At 45.4% G+C, this 10,769-nt stretch overlaps 1 protein-coding gene across 4 annotated transcripts in view; it reads right to left on the bottom strand.

Moving 5' to 3' along the window:
* Nucleotides 1–10,328, bottom strand: part of Cobl (cordon-bleu WH2 repeat protein) — a 243,915-nt gene extending 233,587 nt beyond the window's left edge. For 2 of the 4 annotated variants that reach the window (XM_031338138.1, XM_031338142.1), the window contains exon 1: nt 10,031–10,328. In XM_031338138.1, the coding sequence (XP_031193998.1) occupies nt 10,031–10,071 (41 nt within the window). In that variant the 5' untranslated portion in view covers nt 10,072–10,328. The remainder of the gene's footprint in view (nt 1–10,030) is intronic. The other 2 variants (XM_031338133.1, XM_031338134.1) reach the window with 1 other exon arrangement.
* Between the last annotated feature and the right edge of the window lie 441 nt (nt 10,329–10,769).

Here is a 10,769-nt window from a genome sequence, read left to right as displayed (position 1 = left end):
TGCTCCCCCACCCCCCACATCCCCGCCACCCCTACCACCCCAAAGCCAGAAAGCACCCACAGAGTACATCTTTATTCCTTGTATCACTAACAAAAGAAATAAGGACTAGTGAAAAAAAATCTCTCCGAAATTCCTGCAACACATTGACATATTTAAACATTTATTTCATTACAAAAACACTGCCTTTTCTAAATAAAAATGTTATGTGAATGAATGTGTAGCCTTCTCCTCAGGGCGCATGAAGGCTAACTCAGTTTAAAAACAAACCATTTATCAATTCCCATTAAACTCTCAAGCATTCATCACAGATGTAAGAAACCTGCATAGTGTTGAATTCAGAAATGAGAAGTCAGCACCAAGGGAACACTCAAGCACAGTTTCCCTCTAAGGTCGCTGCTCAGATGCCTCGTCTAAGGACCAAGGCTTCCCACAGACCACCAGTGAGGAAAACAGAGTCAGGGCTATACGCTTCCTCCTTCACTTGAATCACCTACTGTGACAATTTAAAACAGAAACAAGGATGCTGCTCAGGTTCCTCCATCCAACATCATCACAACAAACCAATTCAACTTGGAAAAAAAATAAAATAAATAAGATGAGGGATGTTGCACGTGCATGGATCCCAGAGAGCTAAGAATGTAATAGACAGAGGACATTCAACAGAAAAACAACTTGCACTAGATGCTAAATACATTAGCTATGAAGAAGGCATGGTTTTCCACTTTAGTGTTTCTTAGTATGCAATATAATTCTCAGATATTCAGAGAAACCCTGTCTCGAAAAAGCAAAAAAAATAAATAAATAAAAAATAAAAAAATAATAATATTAATTCTTGGATATTGAGAGTACCCCCCCCAACTAGTATTTTAACGGTTTGGTCTTCAACTTAGTGCTACTGAGACTTGGCATAACCTTACAGAGATGTACCCATGTGGACAAAGTTATATCATGGGGGAGCCTGCCCTTCCTGTCTCTGCTTCCCAGCCAGCATGAACTGAGCAGCTTCTTGTACTGCACTCCCTACCATAATGCACTGCCACTTTTCCAAAGGCCTCAGGAACAAGAGACCAAGGACTGAAGCCACGGAAAGCCATAGCCAAAATAAACATTTCTTTCTGATAAGTTTATTGCCTTGAGTATTTTGTCACAGTAATAAGAAACTGTCTAATATAAATAAGAACCAGTGAACTGTAAGAATGCATGCAATACCAGACACAATAACCCAGTAAGAGGCACATGAAAATGTCACAAATGTCGCACACTGTCCTTCCCTGGTCTAGCATTTCCCTGCAGAAGGACACCAGTCCTTAGAAGCCCTATATGTGCCAAGTACACTCGTACACTCTTTCTCAATGAAACCCACTTACCAACAACAAAGGAACAGTTAAAGAATCATCCAGATCTCACTGAAGGTTGCCAGAAGTTATACACAAGATAACACAACTAACAGATCCATAAGTTTCCATAAGATTCACAGTTCTCCAACCTTCTGCATAGGAGTACATTAGACCAAGGTGACTTTGCCCAATGTCACCAGTACCATTATCAAAAGTATCAGCATGGAGACAGAGAGCTGAGTCAGATCAGTACAAAGGGAAGGCTTTTCATGTTTATTAATTCATTAACAAGGATCAAGGCACTTGCTAGACAGGAGGTAGCGTCTGGGTCCAGCTCCTCTTAATTCAGCCACACTGTCAATGCAGCCACCATCTTCTGAATGGAGTCTTCTCCCATCACATACAGCACACCTCTTTCAAAAAGTTAAGTCCCCATCTACGAGTCTCAGGAGATGTGCTTCCTGGAAATGCAGCAGGAGTGTTGTGCCTACCTGGCATAAATCAGGAGGAGGATAACATCTGGATGCTTGTGGTACATTGTTTCTTTAGCAAAAGGATGGTGAGAAGCTATAGCTACAGAAAAGACATCGCCCCATCCTAAAGGAAGCTAAAGAGGCCCCAGCAGAGGGACCATCACAGCCCCAGGTCTGTGTTATAGGTTAGTGTAGCAGTACCAAGGGATGAGGAGTTGGGAGCTACATGCCAGGCTAGAGAGTCACAGGATAGTCTAAACTCCAAACAGGAGAAAACAACTATTTTCTTTCTGATCATGGGGATATCCTGGAAAAGTCAAGCCTCATAGAGACTCAAGATGAGCTGGAGCATCCCACCTGTACAGTGTTGTATGACGTGGCACCTGAGAGCCTATGAACTTCCGTTTCCTCCAGTAAGAAAACTATAACCCTCAACTGAAAGATAATAAGGAAATTTCTAAGATTAAAGTGTTGCTTTTAATTCAAATTCAACTTTTTTACAAATAGAATTTCATTTTTTCTTTCTCTCTCCCTCCTCCTCCCTCCACCACAGTGTGTATATGTGCATACATATGTGTGGGAGTACTCATCCATGAGTGCCTGTGTGTGTGTGTGTGTGCATGTGCGTGCGTGTGTGTGTGTGTGTGTGTGTGTGTGTGTGTGCACGTGCATGCGTGCGTGTGAGTGTGTGCGCACATGCGTGCGTGCGTGCATGCATGTGTGTGTGTCTCGAGGTCCACGTGAGGGTGTCTTCCAGAACCTGGAGCTCAGTGCTTCAGCTGGACTGACAGGCCATCAGGGCCCCAGGGATCAGCCTCTCTGCCCCTGATGCTGTAGTTTACAGATGTATGCCAGCATACCCAGCCTTTACATGGGCACTGGGAATTCTGAGCTCAGGTTCTCACGCCTGCACTTTACCCAGTGAGATGTCTACCCAGCCTCTCATTACAGTTCTTAATGCTGTAAAATTTGCACATGCACTTCATTTGGAACTTTTTCTTTGAAAATGAATCATTGCATGAACACCAAACATCTGATAAGTAGCTAAGGATAGGAAGCCAGAGGGCTGATGTAGCATGAAAAACATTGCCATTTCAGCATCCCAACTAACACTTTGAAGATAAATCAGTTGATCTGGTAAGGACTGAAAGAGAGCTCTAATTCATTCGCCATACAAACAATGCTGTTAGAACATCACTGGACTATTACAAGTGGCTTAGGCCCTGAGTAGGTCGGATACAGTTTTACTTCTGAATCAACATAAAATTATAGGAAGCAAGATGGGTGATCAGACAGTTGGGGACCTCAACAAGTGGCAAATGTCTAAATTCTACCTATGATCCAGCAGCCTCTTTCACGCTAATCGTTTGTTTAATGAACATGAATGAGTTTTAATTATCAAGGTTCTAGCCACCTGAACAGAAGTGTTCACTTGTCTGAATTAACACTCCCACCCAAGCCTATTTTTAAACAACTCCCAAACCGTTAAGTTTGGGAAAACACTGCCAAGATTGACTGGGGGAGCTCTTTAAGTATTTAATTGCTCAGATTATGTACTTGGAGCTGCAGAATCAGAGCACTGCGTATGGCTCTGTTTCAGTTCTCTGACTCTTCCAGCCACACCCAGTATTTAAGATGATGAACTTTGTAGACAACCCTCATCATGTGAGGACATATATTCTTTGCTCATCCCACTAAGCCAGGAGAAAAGCAAGAGGCTCTGTGACTTTCCCAGAAACGGCTAGCCTTTGGCGGTGGCTTGGGGATTCTCTTCCCAAGCTGTCCAATCTTACACCGCTGCTGCACACCATGAACAAAAAGAAGTTGATATGAGATGGAAAAAGGTGAGACTTAAGGAAGTCAACGCATGCCAGCCCCTGACATCTAACAGAAAGAAATGGCTACTTCCACACTTTGGAGTGACTGTCTAAATGACACTTCCTCCTGGGGATGGACAGGGAACTCCTAAGCTAGTGTAGAGGGTCTGCACACTTGGGACTGATGTGGAGACTAGAATCAGAAACACCAGCTCCAAGAGGCCTGACCTGGGCCAATACATAACCATTCTGTGCAGCTGAGGGCCATTTCCTATCAATTATAACCTAAGCAAAATAAGGATTAATTTCCCAGCACAGGTCAGAATCTGTCTGGACATAGCTCCTGACAGCTGAGTTCTGAGGACCCTGGGAGGAGGGAGGAGAGTCACATGCTCACTGAGACCACCTGCCCCCTGTCAGTCCACTGTGTCAAGTCCTCCTAGTCCTCACTAGACCATCATGTCAGGAACCGTGTCCCACTATGCCAAGCCTCCCCTAAATGGCTGTAGGATGGGACTTGTGCCAAGGCCACGTGTACAGAGATATGCACAACTTGAGTCATAAAGACAAGGGCAGGTGCCTGTCCTGTGTCTTGCTCCTCTGTGGGGCTACTACATGGCAATGCCTCATGTTGGCCAGTTTCATCAGAGGAGCAGAGAACCTTCAGCACCAGTTGGTCTGTCTGTTCACACAGTGTCTGGCACAAACAAAGGTAAATGAAAGTTGAAGTAAATGTCAGGATTTTTTTTTTTTTCAAAAGACATACCTAGCACATTCTGGGAACACACTGAATCATATGACACTGAGGCAGGCCCCTGTGAGTTCTGAGACTATCTTATCCATTCAGGAATGGGATGTGGGGTTGGTGCCCTGGGTGACAGCGGTCTCCTGTGCCACAGGCAGATGATACTAACACAAAGCAGGACGCCTGCCTCCAAGGAGCTCCAAATTTAAGCAGAATGAGACTAGCAAATGGAACTCCCTGTTCCCACAAGGGTTCCGACAGGGCAGAGGTGGGAGGTGCAAGAGAAAATGCTTGCTAGTGGAACTAGAATTTCCTAGCAAGTTCCTGGAGTCCTTGGATGGAAATCTCACATGGCCTGAAGGCTGCCAGGAACCATCCTGGGATAGAAAAAAAGGCTCCCGGAGCAAGGTGAGGGCAGAAGGTGTGCAACAGTGGCAGGATTACAGAAAGGATGCTACACTGGTCCCAGAGACTGAGAAACCACAGGCAGATCCTGACCACACAGAGTACTTCTATTTAAAATTAACTGAACATAGGGCAGGTGAAGAACTCTGTCCTTCAGGTGCACTGGCCACTCACACAGGGCAGCACTGCTTCACCCTCACAAAATGTGAGGCCAGACAGCTCAGCTGACTGACATCCAGGAGCCCTGCTGGGAGGGCTGCAGGCCACAGGACCAAAGAAAGGTGCCCACTACCACCAGCGCCCAAATCACATCCCAGTGTTTTCTCTTCCACAGGAGAATAGGAATAAAAGTCAGGTCACCTCAAGTACCCACGAACCCCACCTTCTGGTGCTGCAATAAAAAGAATGGGTCCCTTCGTTGCCTTGTATCTGGAGCAACATGGGGCTTCCCCTAGAACAAGGGCTCTCCAACTGGGTTTTAGAGCAGCAAAGTCTGGACAGAGCTATGGTGAGAAAGAAGGAAGGAAAGACTGGGAAAAAGCTATAGTGAGCAGAAAGGGAGGTGGAGGAGAAGGACTCCTGAGTTCAACTGGCTTAGAGTTGGAAAACATTGAGGGCTAAGGGCATAATGGATTCTCTAAGTCAATTGGAGGTAGTATTTTTGTGTACAGTGTGTTTTGCTTTGGTTTGGTTTGGTTCTGGAGGTAGACATAGAGAGCTATACCACTAAAAGTCCCAAGAGATCATTGCAGGCCACATTTCCACCCTTCTTTTTTGTTTCCACCTTGACAAGTCTAAGTTCTCCAGGCTGGCCTTGAACTCACTTGGGAGTCCAAGAAGACATTGAACCTGTTCTCTACCTCAGACTGGCCCTGAACTTGTCATCCCCCCACCTCAGTCTCCCAAGCAGTTGAGACTAAAGGCCTTCACCACCATGCACAGCTTCAGCAAGAGTCTTTTTAACAGGCATCACTTGGTTGGGTGTAGGTGGGAATTGGATCTACAAAGGCCTTGCTGTGAAAGCATCTGCAATCCCGGAATGTGTCTAATCAAATAAGCCTAATTAAAATATATTTTGACAGTTGATTTTAAAGCTTTTTGTTGTTGTTGTTGTTAAAATAGAAACACTTTTGGCTAGGGAACTTATTTTAATTGGACTTGGCCAGTGGAAGACAAGGTCCTAGCCTGGAGCAGTTTACCTCCTGATGAGGGCAACCAGACAGATGATTTTTAAATCCTAAATTACCACAGGGTGATGCTGGCTGGGGGACTTGCTCAGAAACACGGGAAAGGGCCTGGGGTGGACAATGGGAAACACATATACTGTTGGAAACTACCACTGTCACTGTAACGTACATGCCAGCATGGCTCCAGGCTGATGAGTGCAGTCTTGAAAGCTACCACCATTCTTAGCGTTGTAAAACAAAAGCCCTTGGCAAGCATACGGAATGTCCCCCTAGCAAGAGAAAGGCTGAAAATATAGAATGGTAGGAGCAGGGAAGGGAAATGGAGACTTGTATGAGGTCTTTTCACAAGATAGGAAACCAACAATGGTGAGACAGAAGGAAGAGAGCAGAGACACGGATCACAGGAGGGGGAAAAACTTACAATTTACAAGTCACTTATATGAATGAAAACTATTTCAAAAGACACATTATCTATACCAGCAATATTAATCATTAAATGGGTTAAGTAAAGTATAAACAGAGAAAATCCATAAGCTTTCAGTGGGCCATGCAATATGAGAGCTATGCTGTGTTACAGCATAGATTGAAACACATTACTAAACTTAAATGATATATAAAATCCACAGACCCCATTATTAAATGTGTACAGGGCCAAAAGGCCATAAAATAAATACACAGTCTGCTGAATGGGTTTACTTAGTTCAAGTCTAAATAAAATCCTGTTTGTGCATTTTAAATCTGATTTAATATCAAATATTTCTGATCAGTTTTTAAAACTTTCAATCAGTTGTAAAAACAAATATAATTGTAAATTTAATTACAAAGTTCAAAAGGCCTAGTATCTTAAGCCAGTTATTATGGGATACAGATACATCCTATAATCACAGTTTTCTTAATAATTATAGACATATAGTTTGGTGCATGCACGTTACGACCTCATTTGGCAAGTCCCAAATTAAAGAGGCCATAGAATTCAAGCCTGCATAAATGTGGGGATTATTACCTTTCCAGGTTACAGTCCTGACACCCAATAATCATCAGATTTGCCCTTGCATGGGAGATCATGGGTGAAAAATCAAAGGATGGCCTGAATTCCAGAATCCTAGAGTCAGGAATGACTCAACTGTTTACAAATATCTTTGAAGCACTTTCCATGGCCCTTCAGGTACATTAGGACCACATGATGTGATAAGATATGATATGTGATATGATTGATATGAGATGATAGAAATTATCTGATTATTCGGCACTGCAAATGTCTAATTCTTCATAGATAAATACTATAACTACAAAAAGTAAAAGCCCTAGGTGTATTCCCCACACCCAGAGACTTAACATTACTTAAGTGGGTTGATGGAATAAAGAACAGCTCAGAAGTAACATCTTTAAAAATATAGCTCAAATTTAGTATTGAAGTTTTATGACAGATAAACCTTATTCTCTCATTCTAAAGGATCTAGACACTCTTAAATACATTAGCCAAAAGCAAATATAATATATAGTTACTATTTCTTTAATATCAAAACATTTATGGTTTGGTACAAAACAGGAGTGTATAGCTGGTCATATTGACACCAAAAGAGATAAGGCCCTCTGTCTTAATATTGTGTTCTAAAATATTCCACTAGCTATCACTTCTGACTAGGTGACACTGACCAGTGTCAAGTGAGACTAGTCAACAGGTAAAATCACTTCCCACACTAGCCTACCAACCTGAGTTCAATCCCTGTGGTAGGAGAGAACTGAGGCCCAGGCTGCCCCCTAATCTCCACTAATGTCTCACAAACTGTGTGCAGTCACATTCAAACACACACACACACAAACACACACTTTAAAAATAAGCTCTAAAATTCCCTAAGCAACACATTAAGTCCTGATTCAATCCCCTTCCCAGAAAGACGTCACAGTGGCTGCTTTAATGGAATTACTAAGAAAGATAGATATGATTTCAACCCAAGTAAAATTTGTGTTTGTGTTCTTAACAAAGATAACACTCTAAGGAGATGAATTTACATTCACCAGCCCATCTGCCCTTTCTCTTGTCCATTCCAACCAGTCCACACAGCATGAGGATGACTGAGGCACTCTTCTCAATAACAACAAATTCATCCCCTCAGTTGTGGCTGTCACATGGGAAAAATGAGAGTTTACACAAAGTAACTTTATAACTAACCTCTGTGGTATCAGATAAAAAAACAAACTTCCCTTAAGCACATTGCAAACACTGCCCAGTCTCAAGAGATAAAGAAAACAGTAATTTCAGATACAAGCCAACAAATTCTAATTGCCTTCGATAACATTCTAAAGCCTCAAATGTCACAATCCTTTATGATGGGCAAGCAATACAACTAAACAATATAAAATATCCAGTAAAATATAGTGCCATTTCTTTCTTTGCATTATAACACAAAATACTTCATACTGAACTTGTAATCTTTATTAAAAATATATAAGCATATTTATATTTGAGGGTGTTTCTTTATTCAAGGTATAACAAATGAGAACCGGCAATAAGAGAAGTTACAAAAATAGATGTACATTTCTTGGACAAAGAGGTGGGAGCAGTCAAATAATATGCTGGAGGTGCAGGGACATCAAGCCTTGTAAGTTTCACCATCTCACCCATAGCACAGGACCTTGGTTTTCCCTTGTGACACCCAGTGAGGAAGACAGACCCAGGCTGCCCGCTTGGCTGCCTAGGGAGCTGGCTGGAGGAGAGACGGTGGTTTCACTATTACCAGACACCTTCACCAGTTTCTGCTTTGCAGGCCCCCTAAATATTCCCTTTATATTTATTTTTAAGAAAATAGTGGTGAAATAATTCAGTTCCTTTAAATAGAGTTGTGTGACAATCTAGAAAAATCGCAATTTTAAAAGCAATTCTGTTTACATCTCCCAACCTCATTTTGGAGGTTCCCCATTACTAACATTCCTTAGCTTCAAGGTTATGAGTTAGAAATATATCTTACTTTTTTGGAAGCCTCCAGGGGGAGATTTTAAGAATAAAGAACTGGTTTAGACGGCTTTTATAAACACTTGCGCAACAAAGTCAGTGGGCAAAGGACCCGGTGAGTCAGTGGGACATAACTACTAAAGAAAAGAGATCTGTTGTCCCCAGTGCTGCCTTAGAAAATCCAGTTGCTCAAGTGGAAAGTGGGCCATTCCAGGAGCAGGTGCCGGCCCACCCCAACTCATTCCATTCGCAACACTCATAACACATTTGCTCCAGAGAGAAGAGGTCAAAGGCCAGCCCCACGGCACTCCCTGAAATCTACCTAGTCTGCAAGGGTTGTCAACTGTCCTGGCAGGGATGGGCACGGAGGGGCAGGATTCAGGGAGTGGGAGTTAAGGGGCATTTTAACCGTTTGACCTGTGTTGGGCAAGTTTCTCTTGGGCAAGTAAAATCCTCAATGTGACAGGGAATCACTCTCTCTACTCAAGGTGTGGAGACATCAAAAAAGAAACTAAAAGGGGTCAGGCACTAGAGGATCCTGAAGACAGGGATGACAGCTCTGCTTTTCGGGTCCGATGAAGAGGGTCCTCACCTCTTCAGACATAAGGGAGGCCCCAGCACAAAGGCTGGGCAGAAGAGTGTTCATGAAGTCCCTTCCCCATACACCTCTCAAGATCTCCTGGCTACATAGATCCCAACAGACCAAGTACTCTCTTGTCATTGAGGCAGAGAACAGCGGGCCACAGGGCCTGCGAGGAGTGTGGCTGGAGGAACCTGTGCACCGGACCATACAGACTCAGCTGGAGTTTCAGGCCTGGAGTTTCCTTGTCCTCCCCCCCCGCCCCCCCCCCGCCCCCTCGACCCGTGATTGCCACTATTGCAAGGGGCAGGAGACAGCTCCGAGCTGTCTGCACGGAGGGAGAGAACTCCCTCCACTCACCCACCCCCCAACACACACATACACAAACGTACACAAGGGTTCTCCCAGCAACACCTCTCTTGCAGAAAGTATTCCCATGCAAGGCCTGACACGGTTACCGGAGCAACGACCCGGGCGCCCAAAGTCCTCAACACCTCGAGAAGAACCACGCCCGCCCTCCTGGGTTCGCTTACCCTGTGGGGGGCTTGGCCGCCAGTGCACGCGGAGCGTCCATGGAGCCGGCGGGTTGCGCGCCGGGCTCTGCCGGCCGACTGGGGCGCTGGCTGCGGCGCCGCCGTCCTCATTCACTTTTTCCGCGCTGACCCATCGTCCTCCCACGCGGGGCTAGCGAGGACAGCGGCCGTGCCGAGAGGACGGAAGCGACCGGAGGCGTCCCGGGCAGGCGGGCGGGCGGGGGCGGGCGAGGAGGGACAGACGCGGCTTGCCCGGGCGCGGGAGCAAGGTGCGCCGCGCCCCCGCCAAGCTGGCTCAGCCGCGCCCACCGCGGCGCCGCCCCGCGCCCGCGCGCCGCTCCCCAGCACCCGCCTCTCCGCGCGCGCCCGCCGCCCGCTGGAACACACCTGGGCGGGGCGCGCGCCCCGCGGTGGGCACCGTGCCACCTGCTCTGCAGGCTGAAGGAACTAAGCGGGCAAATACCTGGCCACCTGTGGCTGTGCGGGCCGAGGCGGGCGGACTAGCCGGCGAGAACCGAGTGGAAGGAAGAGAGAAAAATTGACGGTCTAGTGCCTCAGCTTCTGCCCCAGAACCTAAAAGAACCTTTGTCAGGACCTGAGATCTACTGTAAAGAGAGGGGAGAGCGGTCCAAATTGTTCAGCATAGGGAACTGGAAAGGGATGCAGTTTAGAATAAGGGGCACACCTTTCTGAGAAATCAGAAAGCAGCAAGACTGTGTGGACCTCCTGGACCAACAAG

The sequence above is a fragment of the Mastomys coucha genome, unplaced genomic scaffold, assembly GCF_008632895.1.
Source record: "Mastomys coucha isolate ucsf_1 unplaced genomic scaffold, UCSF_Mcou_1 pScaffold22, whole genome shotgun sequence".
Taxonomy (NCBI): domain Eukaryota; kingdom Metazoa; phylum Chordata; class Mammalia; order Rodentia; family Muridae; genus Mastomys; species Mastomys coucha.
The sequence above is the reverse complement of the archived record's forward strand: the minus strand, read 5'-3'. Positions and strand labels throughout refer to the sequence as shown.